A 17,966-nucleotide genomic window follows, 5' to 3' on the forward strand; every position below is an offset into this window, starting at 1 on the left:
CCACCACAACCTAAAGCATCAATTTCGGATGTTTTTTTGCAGTTAGAAGTTGGCAGCCCACCTGATGGAGGGGACTGTGCAATTCTAGGAGAGAACCAGCTAAGTGAAACATTATTGAATTTTCAAGTGGGGTTGGCTACAGGGGAATCTAAGAGGCCTGAAATATGGCCTATAGATCCCTCTGATAACATAACCCTAAAAGATATATGGAAATTGATGGCTACTGTTAATAATAATGTAACCCAAATGAATGATTCATTGTCAGGAATTGTAAATGTTAATAAATTACAGATAGAAGAACAAAGGAAGGAAGTAACTAGTTTGAAGGATAATATGAGTAAAGTAACAACTAAAGTTAAATTGTTAGAAAATACTGGGATAGCCCAGATTAAAGATAGTCTCTCTATTCGTAGAGAACTAAAGAATATAGAAAATATGATGAGATATAGAAATTTACGATTAGTTAACTTTCCGCAAACTAGGCTTTTATCACCTAGTGAAATGTTAAAAAAATATTTCAAGGAAAGTTTTCAATATGCTGAGACAGAGATACCTGTTTTTTCAAAGGTCTTCTACTTCTCCAAGAAACATGGAGTGGTGGAAGAGGAAAATCCAGATATTTCAACTATAGGTGTCTCCACATTCCTTGAGAAGTCAATTGACATTATACAAAGAAGAGCTACCTTATTTATTTCTATGTTATTGGAAGCTGACAAAGATAGAGTGTTTAGGGATTGTGGTCAAACGATATTAATGTTTCTTGACGTGTCTCAAGCCACTCAGGCTAAAAGGAGACACTTTCTCTCTCTAAAAGTTAAAGTGTTAGCCCTTGGGGCAACCTTTTTTCTGAAATATCCATCTATTTGCATTATTTCTTTTAGAGGGAAGAAATATAGTTTTATTGACCCTTTACATTTGGAGACTTTTTTGATAGATAAAGATATCACTGGAGGAAATAATATTTATTTATTTATTTATTGTTTTTGTTATACCGAGTTTCATGACTGGCATCACATCAACCCGGTTTACAATTAACAATGTGTGAAAAGCATAAGGTAACGTGATAACAATATTCCCAATAGAACTGTGAACTTTAAATACAGAGAATCAATTGAAGGGTGAGAAAGTTACAATAAAACAATAAAACAGTAAAACAATAAAACAGTAACAATAATACAGGCCAGAAGAAAAATCCTCTCTCTCTCTCCGAACTGTATATTTTTGATTATTATTACATTTGTTTAAATTTAGCTCCCCCCCTCATTATAGGATACGTAATAGAGAAATTCTTTTCTTTTATGTAACTTTATTTGTATTAGGTTATATTTCTGTATTACTTATTTTGAAATTTTGTTTAAAAGTTTTAAATGAAAATTCAATAAAGAAATAATTAAAAAAAAAAGTTGCAAAAAGCACTTTTTTTTTTTTTTTAAACTATAATGCCATGGCTGCTCCAGCCTCTAATCCCCATTCCTGGGAGAACCTTTAGTTGTGTGGGCATATTACATATGCCCATTTTTACCCACACAGCTGAGAGGTGGAATTATTTGCATGGCCTCTTCATATTTAAGGTTTATATTAGAAATTAACTTTTTGTACATCCTTAAAAGATACTTGCAAATATTTCAATCATACTCTTTTGTTGGACCGATGCAGCTCTCTGGGTTTGGCAGGTTGAGTTCTTGGTTGGATCTCTGCTTTCTTGTCAGAGTGATCATTGGTGGTTCGGGAGAGAGAGGATCTGTCAGTCTCTTTTAAATTGGATTGCGGGGTGCCTCAGGGATCCCAATTATCACCTTTATTGTTCAATTTGTTTTTACAGCCTTTGGGTAAATTGATTCAGTCTTTGGAATTTGTTGGGTTTAAATATGCAGATGAAATTCAACTAGTCATTCAGGCAGGAAAGTATCCAATTCAGTCTTTGGGTAGGATTAATGAAGATTTGTGAAAGATTCTGAACTAGTTTGAGTCTCAAAAGCTGCTATTAAATGATCTGGAAAGAAATACGACGAGTGAGATAATCAAATTTGTAGATGACACAAAATTGTTCAGAGTAGTTAAATCACAAGCAGATTGTGATACATTGCAGGAAGACCTTGTGAGACTGGAAAATTGGGCATCCAAATGGCAGATGAAATTTAATGTGGATAAGTGCAAGGTGATGCATATAGGGAAAAATAACCCATGCTATAATTACAAAATGTTGGGTTCCATATTAGGTGCTACAACCCAAGAAAGAGATCTAGGCGTCATAGTGGATAACACATTGAAATCGTCAGTTCAGTGTGCTGCGGCAGTCAAAAAAGCAAACAGAATGTTGGGAATTATTAGAAAGGGATTGGTGAATAAAACGGAAAATATCATAATGCCTCTGTATCGCTCCATGGTGAGACCGCACCTTGAATACTGCGTACAATTCTGGTCGCTGCATCTAAAAAAGGATATAATTGCGATGGAGAAGGTACAGAGAAGGGCTACCAAAATGATAAGGGGAATGGAACAACTCCCCTATGAGGAAAGACTAAAGAGGTTAGGACTTTTCAGCTTGGATGCTGGGCTTGATGGACCCTTGGTCTGACCCAGTATGGCATTTTCTTATGTTCTTATGTTGCAAAAATGGAATGACTTTTAGTGGGAGGGAAGGATGTGTTGTCAGATAGGGTTTTTCTGAAAGTGAGAGATCTTAAATTAACTAACAGGAACCTGTTAGGAATTTAGGGGTGTTAATGGATTACTCATTTAATTTCTTTTCCCATGTTGCTTCAAAACACAGAGAGCTCTCTTTAAGTTAAGGCAGTTTAGGATTCTCAGATCAGTTCTGGATTTCTGTTTTTATGGTAATTGTGCAATCTTTGATCTGTCCCTTGTTAGATTATTGCAATGCACTATTGGTAGGTCTCCCGAAGAAAGATTGATACCTGTTATAAGTAGTCCAAAATATAGCTGCTCGATTGATCTTCCATTATCCCAGAAGGATGAGTGTTACATCCCTGTAACAACTACAGTGGACCCTTGACTTACGAACTCAATTGGTTCCAGAGGGCTGGCTGTAACTTAAGTTGGTTGTAAGTCAAGACTATTATTTCCATAGGAAATAATGGAAATACCCATAATGCATTCCAAACCTCCCAAAAGCACCCCTTACCTAACCATTTCTATAATAAAAAATGGTTGTATATTGTCTGTAATTACCAGAAACACCAATCATTTCCTAGTGTACTCACAAAAAAGTTATAAAATGTGCCTAGCCTACCAGAAACAACAATTTTACCTCCTCCACCAGTTCCTTTACGATATCTGCATATGGACTCTCTACCTGGGTAACATCAAGCTAGGTTGAGAGAACATTGCACAAATCTCATCTTTGGGTGAGTTTCCTCATTCCGAAGATCATCAAATCTTCACAAGAGTGCACTGTTCTGTTCGTACATCACACTCTGCATGTCAAAGTGGCCCCTAACCCCTTCACTAATACCTACATCTCACCTCAAGTAACTAGGTGGGCCTCATATAGGGGTACAAATACCTACCTAGTATGAGGGCATTATGGCTAGTCTCTCTCTCCCTCCCTCAACATGAAAAACATTTGGTCATAACTCAAAATTTGTTCATAACTCAAAACCAGACAACTTGGTCATAAGTCAAGCCAGTCATAACTCAAGGGTCCACTATCCATTGGTTGCCTATATAGAAGCAAGCCCAGCTTAAGATCTTGTCACTGATGTTTAAGGTGATGCATGGAGTAGGGGCAAAATATCTAGATCAAGAGCTACACCCCAAGTTGCAACTTGCATTCTCAGAATGATATTTTGGGTGTGGTTCCCCTCAGAAACAAAGAGAGAATGATGGCTTATAAGAAAAGCATGCCTATAATTCGGGGGCCCGAGTTGAAGAATTCCATGCCACAGGACATAAGATTAGAATCAAATTACTTAGCTTTTATAAAGAATAGAAAGACATGGTTATTTTGATTCAGTAGATGAAGAGTATTAAGGATCTTTGCCAATTGTGAGGAAAGCTGTTTTAAGTTAGATTTTATGTAATTTTTAATGTTTTTATGATATAATATTTGGTTTTATTGCTTTGTTTTAAAACTTTTTGTACACCATTTTGGCCAGACTTATCTGATTTAGCAGGTTAAAAGAATTAACAAATAAATAAATAAAAGTAACTTAAAAAATGCTCAGAGGTAGAGGTATATTCTTAACTTACCTTTTGCCCATTTGCTCCTGGACTTCCAACAGATCCACCTATACCAGGGCTACCTGGATTACCCTGAAACATAATTATGGAAAATTCTATTAAAAACGTATCCTGATATTTAGCATTGGAGGTCTGCACCAGATATATTTGTCCAGTACATTAGAGATTCAGATTTAGCATTAGCTCTGGGCTCTATCCATTCATTGTTAATATCAAGGTATCATGTACTAGTTACTACATTTATTACTGAAAACAAACAATGAGAATATTTTTAAAATGATTTACACACATAAATCCTGGAATTCTGTGCGAAAATGATGTTTTGAAAATTCCCAGGGGAATTGTACGCAAAATCTATGTTGTGCATATTTTTCGTGTACCACAAAGAAGGTATTCTGGGGGGTGGAGCTGGCGGGGACAGAACTCAAACACATGTTTTCAGTTTTTGAAAGTACATGTGCAAGTGTGTATATGTCTGCCTCGGTTCTGCATACACCCAGGCATTTTCAAAGTGGATTTATGTGCAGAAATCCGAATAGAAAATTCTGGCTAAAATCTACAGGTAAAAAGTACCTATAGACTTTAGCATATGTCAGCTGTTTGAAGATGACCCTCTGAATGAATAAAAGGAATAATGCACAATCATCTTATGACTACCTGGTCTGTGAATGTGTTGCAGAGAACCAGACCTACTTGAGTGCACTCCCATGGAAACAAAGGAGATTAACATCAGTAGAGAATCTATGGAGCTTATTTCTGAAAATAGTTATAAACTTATCTTGCTAACTAGAACTGTATATTCAGCGACGTGAATAATCCCAGCTATCTTAAAGTCTGCTGGATAGATTTATCCAGCTAACTTTAGGACAGCTATACGGGATAACCAGAGTTATCGGAGTTAGCTCTTCCCTGGAATGCCCATGGACTGCGCCTGGAACCCCCTCACTTATCCAGCCAAATTCTAGCCGGATAAATAGTTATCGGGCTAGAAATTAGCTAGATAAATGGCCACATTTTTAATTAAACAAATAACTTCTTAGTCATCCAGCTAAATGCATTTGAATATGGACCTCAAAATGGAAAAACATCCTCTAGTACATTTGACTTTAAGTGTTGACAATGAAAAAAAAAAAAAAAAAAGAGAAGAAGCATATTGTACAAAAAATACTTGTATCTACTTCTAACTTACTCGAGGGCCTGGGAAACCTTCCTGTCCCACTTGACCTTTTGTTCCTGGCGAGCCTCTAGGACCCTGGAAGAGAGGAAGACTTCTAGTACAAATTACATAAAGCATAATGGTCATTACTCAACAAGTAAGCTGTGCATATGTCATTTTAAAATACAAATGAGATTTAATCTAAGCAACAGTTTGCTAAATTACAACTGTGTCCTTCTGATAAATCATATGATCAAATTCAGATTGTCCAATGTCCTCGAGTAATGAATTTTATTGCCATGACTAAAGAGCTTAGGCCCTATTTAATAAGCTTCAATAATATGTTTGTGCATGGTAAACCCTGTGTCCCACATGATAAAGCGTGTTAATGTTAGCTTAATGAAAAAAAAAACATGCAAAATTTGCAATTATTGCAGTTTCAAGTGTTATTTCCTGGACACTAAATCAGGCACACTGGGGGCAAGTTAAAACTGCATCACACATAAAGACTTAAAAAGCAGCTCACTGGCATACCTTGAAATAGTGCAGCAGGCGAAAAATCTTCACATGCTGCACTACACCAGGAAAGTTATACTTCCCCCAGGAGTATCACCAGACTAAGGTTCCTGGAATACTCCAAGGATGCCTTGTTTAAAAGGGTCTCAAGTTCCAATAAATGCCCTCTCCATGTAAAAAAACAAAACCCCTAGTTGCTGGTGGTGCCAAATCCACCCCCCCCCCCCCACTCCTCTCCAGTTAAACCAGTCAGAACATAAATATTCATAAACTGGTGTTCCCCTTGTAAACTCCATTCCCTCCAGGCAATAATCCCAGCTTCCAAATCAAGCCATCAGCCTTCTTTCTAAACTCCCCCACTTACTGTTGCACCACTCTTCCCAAGACTCTTTCCCCAGCTTACTAAAGAAATTCCTGGATCCATGGAGGACAAGAATGATCCCCAGTTGCTCCTGCCCCATTAGCATCAAAATTCAAAATGATGCTGGCTGACCCTAGGATTTCCTTTGCCCCAGTAACTGCAGTTCAATCCTGGCAGTGCAGAGTCAATGAGCACTTCATTCAACTATGTCAGAGTTTACATGAGGATAGCAGTAGTATAGTGAAGACAAAGTTATATATATTTCATGATCTTTCCAAATAGCATCAGATGTGTGCAAAAGCTGTGTATTCTCACATTTGTTCTCTATCAATTACATTGATAATATTTGTAAAGAAAAAACAAACCCCTTGTTAGTGTTCATGGACCATTGGGCTGCAGTAAGTCACACTGCAGCAGGTGGATGTACCCCGAGATGGGACAGACAAGAGCTTCACCTATACCAACTGACTTCCCCACAGGTTGAGCCCTTGAGTTCTGTCGACCGGCAGGACTTACATGGGTCAAAGGGATTGTCCAAGAATCACAAGTCACAGTTCAAGTAAGAGTCAGGGCAGACTGAAGACAATGGAATCCAACAGCAGACCGTGGTTCGAGGCAGGTGGTTGGTGGAGTAAACCAGAAAAAAAAAGCGAGGTCGGGGCAGGCAGCAGACAGAGGACAGCGGGGTCAGGTGCAGCACCAATCCGTGAAGTCCAAGTCCAGGCTGAGGTCAAACCCACAAAAGCAGGCAGAGGATAAACAGGAGAAGATGAGGGAGCAACAAGAAAGAAAAGGATCAAGAAGCAGGGAAGACACAGGAACACAAGGAGAGGGCACCACAGAAACGAGAGCAACCAGGAACAGCAACTAGAAGAAAGGGCGAGGCTCTCAGAAGACCTATTGCCAAGGCTAGGGTTGCCGAGAGGAGGGGGCCTAAAAAGGGCCAGCAGATGTCGTCATCGAGGAATGCCTGTGGGGCTTCACGCCAATGCGTGTATTTTATGTACATACCCTCGGATGCATGAATGTAAGGCGCATGCTGCCTGGATTTGATTGTCGGCATGCGATGGTGGCGTCTTGTCCTGGGGCCATGGCTGGGGCTGGGTGAGTCCATTGCTTGGGTCATGGGCCTGAGGTTCTAACAGTACCCCTCCCACGAGGGCACCTCCCTGATTTTCTTGGGTCTGGGTTTAGAGGGGAACCGTTGCTGAAACTTGTGGACTAACTGGGGGGCTTGAATGTTAGCAGCAGACTCCCAAGAATTTTCTTCTGGCCCATAACCATTCCAAGAGATAAGATAGAAAAGTTTTTTCCTTACTGTCTTGGTGTCTAAGATCTCTGATACTTCGTACTAAGTGTAGTCTTAATTAAGAATGGCTAGTGGCTTGGGTGATGACCTGGAGTGTGGGTGGCAACTTGAGTTTTTAGGTCACGAACCCCATCCACTGCACCATTCAGAAAGGGCCCATGAAACAAGGGGCTAACTTTAAGGTCGGCATATAAAGTTTGAGATTACGTGTGCTAAGTCAGACCAACTCTCCAGGTTCAAAGTGAGGTGCATAACATTGTCTCTTGCCCATTTGCTTTTTAGATAGGACAGCATCTTGTTCCAGGAATCGATGCTTAGTCTGCCAGAGGTTGTGCAGCTCTTGCCCCTTAAGATTAGCTGCCGGGCGGGTTACTGGCACTGTTAAGGGCACATGTATTCGCAGATATCTTCCAAAAAAACAGATAGAAGGAAGAGGCTCCTGTTGCTTGATTGATTTGATTGTTATGGCATATCTCTGCCCAGGGAAATAAGAGGCCCAATTGTCTTGACACTGATTAACGTATCAGCGTAGGAAAGTCTTGAGGGACTGGCTGGTACTCTCCACCAGTCCATTTGTCTGAGGGTGGTAGGTGGAGTAAAAGTCCAGGGTAATTCCAAACTTTTTACATAGGCTTCTCTAATATTGAGCGGTGAACTGGATTCCTCAGTCCAAGAGGATGTGGCGAGGAAGACCATGCAAGCGGAAGACATGTTGTACAAATAAACAACCAACATTAAAATCTTTAAATTGTCCTGTGATCAACAAATAAATTATTCTGTGGAAAACACGTTGTATCAAGTATTTTAAGTTCAATGCATCAGCTTGACTCTATTAGATCAATTCTTAAAATGACTAATTTTTTTAAATTTTTTATTTTTGGAAAGATTTTTTCTCCTAAACGCTTCGGACCATTCATAACACTCCGCGGTTAACCAGATTATTATCTTCACTTGTATATTTACCGATCTGAGTCATTTTAAATCATCAGTCCACTAGAAACATTTTTTGGATATATATGGAAACAAATTTCTCTTTTTTCTTTTTTAAAAAAACAAAAAATGGTACTTCCCACTGGGGTAGATTTTTTTAAAAAAGCGCGATCGCATACTTTTGTTCGCGCAGCAGGCGCAAACAAAAGTACGCAGGATTTTATAAGATACGCGCATAGCCGCACGTATCTTATAAAATCCTGGATCGGTGCGCGCAAGGCTGCCGATTTTGGGCAGCCTGCGTGCGCCGAGCCGCGCAGCCTGCCTCCGTTCCCTCCGAGGCCGCTCCGAAATCGGAGCGGCCTCGGAGGGAACTTTCTTTCGCCCTCCCCTCACCTTCCCCTCCCTAACCCACCCCCCCGGCCCTATCTAAACCCCCCCCTTACCTTTGTCCCTAGATTTACGCCTGCGAGAAGCAGACGTAAATCTACGCACGCCAGCGGACTGCTGGCGCGCTGTCATCCGACCCGGGGGCTGGTCTGGAGGCCTCGACCACGCCCCCGGGCCGGCACCACGCCCCCGGTCCCGCCCCCGAAACGCCGCGTCGTTCGGCCCTGCCCCTTGACAAACCCCCGACATGCCCCCTTCAAAAACCCCGGGACTTACGCACGTCCCGGGGCTGTGCGCGCGCTGGCGGCCTATGCAAAATAGGCGTGCCGGCGCGCGAGGGCCCTGCTCACGTAAATCCGGGCGGATTTACGCGAGCAGGGCTTTTAAAATCCGCCCGTTTATGTGGAAACTGAAAAACCAGAGCCAGAGACCGAAGTGGAGTCACGTTTCGCGTGCTGCTGCCTCAGGGAATCTTCGGTTTATTCAGGCTGCTGCTTGGTGCAAGGAATCTCTGGATATCTGCAAACGTTTGTTCCAACGGGGAGGATCCATTATATATCTTCTGTAATAAAATTGCTTTAGTTTCATGTGTGATACAAAACTTAGCAACAAAAAAATGCACATGGCCTCCGTAGGGATATGGAATTTTCGTATGGTATCTTCCTCAATAAAGTTCTTATCACCCTGTTATATGTAACTGCCTTTTCAACACCATTGTTATAGTTATGTTTACTATGCACCCCTGTTTTATGTGAACCAGCACGATGTGACTGCTGTCTCGAATGCCGGTATATAAAAATCTGAAATAAATAAATAAATAAATAAAGTTTCCAGCAGTGCCAGCATCCAAATAGATATTGTAGAAGCGACATCAAGAGCTTATAACCATTCCATTTACTTGCCTTTGGCACTCAGTGAGTAGAAGCGAATGGGAGAAGAAGAAACAACATACTAATATCCTGATGAAATAAGAGTAGTGAAAGATTCCTCTTCAGCAAGCTCATACCCTCTAATAAAAGCCATGCTACGTAGTCTACTGCCACTTCTGACTGTTTTTCTTCAGTGTTATGAGGGTATGATGAACCCCTTCTAGTAGTGAGAGATAGCAATTACAGCTAAGAAAAGATAAAACTTCTATAGCTTGCCTTAACCAATGCAAAGGCCTCCCTTTAGTAGAGAGGTTGTCTCTACCTATGGTTCTTAACCCAGTCTTCAAGGACCACTAAGCTAGTCTGGCTTTCAGGATGCCCACAATGAACATGAGGGGTCTACCTAAATCATGGAGATAAGAAGCAATTTTCACAGGTTGATAATAGTATAAATATAAATATCAAATTATGAAGATATTTCCTGGATGCGCTAAACAATTTAGTACAAATAAATTATATGTTTCTTTGTACAAAAGTCTAGAAGTATTCTATGAAACTAGCAATCTGCAGATTTAAAACAAATCATAGGAAGTATTTTTTCACTGAGTGCACAATCAAGCTATGGAATCTGTTGTTGAAGATAGGGCTGGTGCAAGGTTATTGGGTGCCCTAGGCGAAACTTGCAACCTGCCATACCCCCCCCCCTCAGGTCATACCTTCTCCACACACAATTAAAAGTTATGCATTTATAATAAGTTTTCATGAAAAAGGACATTCAAAGTACAGTCTTCCGAGGTAAAAATACCACTTACAACTTATATATTAAATTTACATGCACTGCTGTGTGCCAAGCAAAAAACCTTGCAGAAAAGAAAATAAAAGAACCACTTGGAATTGGTATTAGGCCTATTGTAATGTTTGTTGGATGTAGGCTTGGCCTTCAGAAAATCATAAATAAATTATATTACAATTATTGTAAACTTCCCATACCAAAACAGCACTAATTACCAGCACTCAAACAGCAACAGCTCTAGCTATGAAAAAGCAACACTGCAAATATTACACCAGGACCTAAAACATGAGGAAATCTCCTATTAGGAAAATAGAACAAGCCTGGCATCTATATATAGATCCCTATACAGAAATTACAAGCTAGCAGAATACCTCATTTCATTCATACATACTGAACACAGACAGACCTTCACCAAATCCAGAATAAAGACAACCATAAATTATAAAGAGAAACATGTAGACAAAAACTGAACTGGAAACCACAAAAAGCCATATTTTGTATACAGTGCAACAATGGAAAAACAGTAACATCACCATTCATCATTAAACAAACAATAAAATCAAGAAATATAAATTATCAATAGAGTAAAACCATACTAATGAAAATAATAAATATTCCATAACAACTGATGAATAGTACAACATCCAATAATGTAAAAGTCATACACGTTTTCCAAATACCAATAAACTATTTAAAAACAGCAGACATATCAAATAGCACTCATATCTACACACATACTTGCTCACTCACACATACAGACATGATTTCTCCCTCATACATGCACACACACAGACATGCCCTCTCATATATGCAGACACACAAATATGCCCTATTTCTTATACATGCGCACATACAGGCATGCCCTTTCATACATGCATATACTGACAAGCCCTGTCTCTCATATACGAAAACACACAGGCATACCCTCTCATACATACTCGCACACTGACATGACTTCTCTCTTATACATACATATGCACAGTCATGATCTCTCTGATAATCAATCGAATGCGAGAAGTGTAAATATTATTCAATCACCTGATTAAACTATCAGTAAAGACATTGGAAACTACCATTCTTCTCCTATATGTTAATTGGATGCAAAGGCAATGAAAATTGGCAGTGCTGAGAACCAAAGGACAGAGACAGGGCTTGATTGCAAAGAAGCAGGGTATAAGTGCTATTGTTCATCTCCATAACTGGGAGCCTGACCTCAAAGACTAAAGCTATCCATGGGGCAGGGGAGAGGGATATAGACTCCCTGGAGGTGTTTTAGCAGAAAAGGTCCATCCTTTATTCTTTCTATGTGTCTCTGGGTGCCAAATAAAGGATCTGTCCTGCCTAGGGGTTACACTATTTAATATTCTTTGCATGATAACAAAATGGACATAGACAACATCTATATATTTTTTTAAACTGGAAATCAAGACACAGACATCAAGAAAACAGGTGTGCCGGACACCACTTACTAAAGAAAGAATGTGTGCCATGTAGGTAAGATACATTGCGTGGGACATCATACTGCAGAGGACATCAGAGAAAGCTTTGAATAAGTATGCAGCATTATCAGAGACAAGTGCTGAGATCTGGTTAAACACTAAGCCATGGTTTACAATAGCTTTCACTGCAGTTTGTGCGAGAGTTGAAAAATGTACTGACATGAGTCGAACCAGCTGTGTCTGAAATGCGGGCAGGCAAGAGTCTTTCCAGCTGCCCTGTACAAATGTGGAGTGTAAAGTTAGTTATTCCATGCATCTTTTGCTTTGTCTGCTACAACTGAAATGGAATTGTATTCTGCCAGTGCAGATTTTGTAGACTAAATGTGCAAAGCAATTACTACAGGTAGACAATTCTGGTAAAAGATTGCTTGCAGATGGAGAAACTGCCAGCACTTGCTACATGCTTTTAATTTGGCCTGATAGCTTCCTCCTGCTCCTTTGGGCATCTGACTTCATCAGAAGTGTCCTCTTCTGGGATAGGGCCCCCAGAAGCCTTTATTCACAATCCCCAGGGATTTCATGCTTTTTAAAGTACTCCTTTAGGTTTGAGTTGTCAATTTGTTTTCCAGCGGTATGACGGCAGCAGTGACTGCCTTCACTAGCTCAAATGCGCATTCCCTTCTTGCTAAACTGTTTTCAGTGGTTCTTTAAAACATCGAGGATACTGCCGTTTGTTTTTGTTCTGACCTGCAAACAGGACCTTTTGTCTTTTTGTGTGAATCGGCCTCCAAATGATGATCAATAGTGTTTTTATCTCAATGCATCTAGAGTCATGTTCCAAGAAGAACACAACGATTTCCTACCATCTGAAGGAAAGACTCCTACAGGGAACTCCTTCACATGATCTTGAGCTGAAATGTATGTAATCCTGCATTTGAAAGATAGGTTCCAGACCCCTCCTGGGTTATGGGATTCGAAGCAGTCATGGTTGAACAGGTGGTGCAGTGGCCCGAGGTGCCACCCACACTGGACAGGTCTGACTGGACCCTACTGTGGAAGCGTACCATTTCTGCATTCACCAATTTGGCTCACTGCTACCAGAATGAATTCCTGTCCACAAGGGCGAACCCACACCCTGGTGTAAGCTTTGAGACATTAGACAAATAATATGGTTTCAACAATGTCAATTTATTAACAAAAAAGGAATTGAAAAATCCACCCCATATACTTCCACAAGCTTCACAAGGCAGACTTCAGCAGTTATATCATTACAAATCCACAGCAGCAAAACTCCTTCATTCTCAGGAAGCCCTTCCTCCTCCTCCACCCATGAGGATCCTTCTGCATACGCTAACTCTCAGAAAGAGTTGGGTAGGACTACTCATTATGCCTGTCCTCACTTCCTCGAGCTTAATTCACATTCCAGTCTCTTCTGGGGTCTCCTAGCAACCCCTTCCCTTTTCCATATAGTTAAGCATGTATTTAAATCTTTGCGGTGAAGCATCTGATGAGGCTTCTGTGTAGATAAGAAGTTCTCAAACTGTGGTCAATCACGCTCATTCTAGTAGCTTTTAGCTGTCAGCCTTTTAGCCTAGGAGTTAGATGAAAAGGCCAAGGTCTTCTATCAAATTATTCAGACATGGCTAGAGCAGTATTTATTTTTTCTGCAATTTCTGGCAAGCTGTCCTGCAGACTAACTAACTCATCCCTCCAGAGATCTCATCACATACTGAAATTGTTTCAAATTCTGATATCACCAGCCTTAAAGACCCAGGCACCACTGCATTAGGAGCACCTGGTCACATTTTTGAAATGGAGTTTATATGTATTATTATTATTTAATATATTTATATTCTGCTTTCCTGGTCTTTGTAAGATCGCTGTGTAAAATTTAAAAATAGACTGGTTTAACAAAAATACACATATTAAAACAAAATGAAACCGAAAACTAAACAAGAATCATGTGTTCATCGCTACATCTTAAGCTTGCCAATTTATGTCATACGGTAGCTTTATTTGATTCTTCAGTCATCTTCTGTTTTCTTCAGACTTTAAACTACTGAATTTAACTCTTTAAAGCAAAGAGGTTGTTGTATAAATAATTCTACCTCATTGATTAGTGCCTTGACAAATCAATTTAAATGGGGAGTAACTTTCAGTTATAACATATGATCACTGATTGAAGTTTGTTACAATTTAGACTAAAGTCAATTGAGATTTGCATTGCTGTGAACAGTGAATTATATGCATTTTTTAAGTTGACTTTGAGGATAAGTGACACATTTTGTGCATTTTTGCAGACAATGGCATATTTCCTGTTTACCATGAAATCCATATAGTCACATATTGGGTAGGTTCCCACTTATGCACATTCATTGTGGATATCCTGAAAAATCAGACTGGCCAGGTAGCTCTTGAGGACCAGGTTGAGATCTAGTTCTGCCTGAGACGTTTCTCCACAATGGTGCCTAACTGTTGATTTGAATCCCTGGAATTTGTGTGTGCTGTAATTGAGTAATAAATAGAAAATAATATATGAACAAATAATGTGCTAAATTTGCTTATGTTTGTGTGAAGCCCTCCTAGTGACGTCATTCAACGGCGATTAGGACATCAAAGCCCTTCTCAGATACAGAGCTTTGATGTCCCTCCTGCTTGTGAACAGTGGGGACCCTCAGGAATGGTAAAAGTCTTTATTCCAAAGAGGGGCTGGGAAGAGGGGAAGGCGTATTACTGTAAGGGGAGGTGTCTGGGGGGGGGGGGGCTGTTATATTCCAGGGGTGAGGGGCAGGTGAGAGCTGCTGGTTTAGGGAGGTTTGTGTGCTGGCGATCTTGTAGTGGGAAAGGATGTTGGCCATCAGGAGGGGTGTGCAAACTTTCCAGGAAAGGTGGAAATGAGAAATCACCCTTCCTAACTGGGCCATTTAGCATGGCAGCTAGCATGGATGTTACACTTTTTCATGTTAGCATCCACATTAGTACTGAGGCCGTGCTACTGAGGCAAGTTTTACTATGTCATCGGTAAAAATGCACCTTAAGTAAGGCTTGCACATTTTACTGAGTGACACGTTAAACCTATTGCATAGGCCCCTTTCTCTCGTTATTTTCTTGTTTTTCATTTGTTTGGAAGATTTGGGAAATCCGAGGAGATCACAGAAGCTGCCAGGTGCTCTCAGACTTATACTGCTGTTTTGGCATATTACAGGGGGTGTTTTCAAATATCCTATGCAATTGCTAATTATGTGGGAGCTCCTAATATGCATGACTCATGCAAATTTTCAAAGAGAAACTATGCGCGTTGCTTCCCTTTGACAATTAGTAAGTGCAAAGCACGCAGGATAAAAGCATCGACATGCTCTGTACCTGCTATTCCTGCTGGTGAGGGAGGGGGGTGGAAGCAGACAAACTAACATGCATATATTGGAAAATTGAATGCATGTGTGTTATTTTCCTACCCCAACCTAAACACACTCACAGGAACACCTTTATGCAACGTCGCTAAAAGCAGGAACACTCTGGAGATCACCCGTACTTTCAGGCATATTGGAAGAAGGTGATTTTTAGTCATATCATTTTACTTTGGAAATGTGCCCTCTGACTAAGACATTTTTTATAATCACAACATCTTGGGAACTTTTTGCAAGCAATTCTTATGTTTGAAAAGCTGAGATTTGCAGTGCTCAAGTGATGTCAAGCCTCTGTCTGTTTGAGAAATGACTCAAGAGAAACAATCACTTAAAAATCAGAACAGGACCTGATCTTCCTTTTTCTCTCCTCCTCTTCTTTTTTGGGGATGGTGTTCTTTTTCTTCTTTGGCCATGCTGTCTCTTCCAAACTATGGTTTCTCGTCTGATACTTCTGATTATTATTAACCCTATGCATTTAGATGGCAGGGACAATCATAGATTGTAAAACTGGCAACCTGGTTGCCATCATATGGATTGCTTGTTGTATATGTGTTTTGAAAATGCAATAAAAAAAAAAATTCATAACAGGAACTGAAACCGTATCAAATGAAACAGAGCACAGACTACTGGGACCTTTAAATCTGCTGCTTTCAAAGAAACTGTAGCTACCCGTTTCCTGTGAAGGGAGCTTGTCAATTCCATTCCCTGCTGCAAATTTTCAAAATATAAATTTTTCTAAGACATCGTCATTGAGAAGTAGCTTTATTGAAGTTAAATATATGGGTCTTCATACATAACCCATTGTATTCTTTACCAAATAATATGTTTAGCATAACTTAAGAAAAAAATATCTTGGATTCAACTTTTTGTAAGTGGGAAAACACTCTCCATTTTGGGCAGTCATAAAAACGTATGTGCACCTTCCACGTACTTTGGCCTTGTGTCTCATCATGCATCAAAGGGTTGTATGTACAAATCTATGACCACACAGCCTGTCATTTTTAATTTCCTATTTCTGTTGCTAGATTAAAGCAATGTACAAGTCATTGGCAAGACCACTCCTAGAATATGGAACCAATTCTGGAGGCCGCACCTCTGAAAGAATATAGCAGAGTGGAGGCAGTCCAGAGAAAAGCTATCAGAATGGTGCTAGGTCTACAGCACAAGCCACAGGAGATGAAACTTAAGGACCTAAATATGTATACCCAAGAGGACAGGAGAAACAGGAGAGAAATGATGATAGAGGCACTGAAATACCTCAAAGGTATAAATAATGCACATGAAGCAAACCTCTCTCAGAGGTCACTGTGAGGTGCGTCAGCGGAGTAACCTCAGAAATTACTTGTTCACGGAAAAAGAGTGGTAAATGCACATCATGGCCTCCTATCGGAGGTGATCGAGACACAAACAGTAACAGAATTTAAGAAAGCATGGGATAAGCACAGCGGATCCATAGTTACAAGGAAGTGAAGGGAAAAGACAAAAAATAACTGGGGTAAATGACATTGCACCAGGACTTAAATTGTACATGTTGCGGCTCCGGGTCGACCCCGGCCGCTCCACTTACCGCCGCGGGCTTCCGGGCCTTCCCGGCCCTCCTCGGGCCTCCGGGGACTCTTGCCACCACGCTTTCGGCGTCCCCGCGCGGCGCCCGGGCCTGCCCCCGCTCCCACCACGCGGCCCCTGCGCCGCCGGAGCAGCCGGCGTCTCGCCGCGGCTGGCTCCGCCCCCTAGGGGCACGCGCGCGTCTCGGCCCGAGATTTAAAGGGCCAGGCGCGGGAAACCTGTCTTCCTCCTCCAAGTGATGTCAGACGCTGCAGGGCTACTTAAGCCCTGCAGTCCCTCTCCTCAGGGCCTTGCAACGAGGTTCCCAGGCTTGCTCCTGTCTCCAGTTGCTGCGTTCGTGCTGTCTTGTCCTCCACTTGGCTTCTGACTTGGATTGGCATACGTTTCTTCTTGGCTCCTGACCCCGGACTGGTATTTGGTATTCTCTGGCTTCTGACCTCGGACCGGCTTACGTTGACCCCTGGCTTCTGACCCCGGACCGGCTTACGTTGTTTCTCTGGCTCCTGACCTCGGACTGGCTGACGGCGATCCATCGGTTCCTGACTCTGGACTGGCGAGCAACGACCCTTCGGCACTCAACCTTGGACTTCAGCTGACCAGGCCCCCGTGGGCCCTCCTAAGTCCCAGCGGCCGGGTCCCTACGGGCTCCTCCTGGGGGGACTCCGGCTTCCAGGGTGAATCTCCTAAGTCCCAGCGGCCGAACTCCTACGAGCTCCTCTCGGGGGAGGATCGGCTTCCAGGGCGAAGGTTCTCTCGACACAGTGCCAGCGCCTTCATCACCTCCTTCCTCGCCAGAGCCCTTGGTCGCATAGAGCTCCCAGAGTTCCACCTTCTGCCAGCCACTAGTCTGTCAGCTCCGCCTCCCGGTCGGGGTCGCTGCTGCAAACACCTACAGCAGCTCCTCTTCTGGCTCCGATCGGCCCAAGGGTCCACGAATCCAACAGTACAGACCACATGGGCCTTATATTCCTTGGCTGCTGCCATAATCCTAATTATATACTGTATACACAATGTTAGCTTCCATTTT

At 41.4% G+C, this 17,966-nt stretch overlaps 1 protein-coding gene across 1 annotated transcript in view; it reads right to left on the bottom strand.

The window, feature by feature from the left end:
* Positions 1–17,966, bottom strand: part of COL6A6 (collagen type VI alpha 6 chain) — a 339,806-nt gene that overhangs the window by 62,887 nt on the left and 258,953 nt on the right. The window contains 2 exon segments of the mRNA XM_029589350.1: positions 4,213–4,275; positions 5,393–5,455. Of these exon segments, the coding sequence (XP_029445210.1) occupies positions 4,213–4,275; positions 5,393–5,455 (126 nt within the window).

The sequence above is a fragment of the Rhinatrema bivittatum genome, chromosome 2 (genome assembly GCF_901001135.1).
Source record: "Rhinatrema bivittatum chromosome 2, aRhiBiv1.1, whole genome shotgun sequence".
NCBI classification, from domain to species: domain Eukaryota; kingdom Metazoa; phylum Chordata; class Amphibia; order Gymnophiona; family Rhinatrematidae; genus Rhinatrema; species Rhinatrema bivittatum.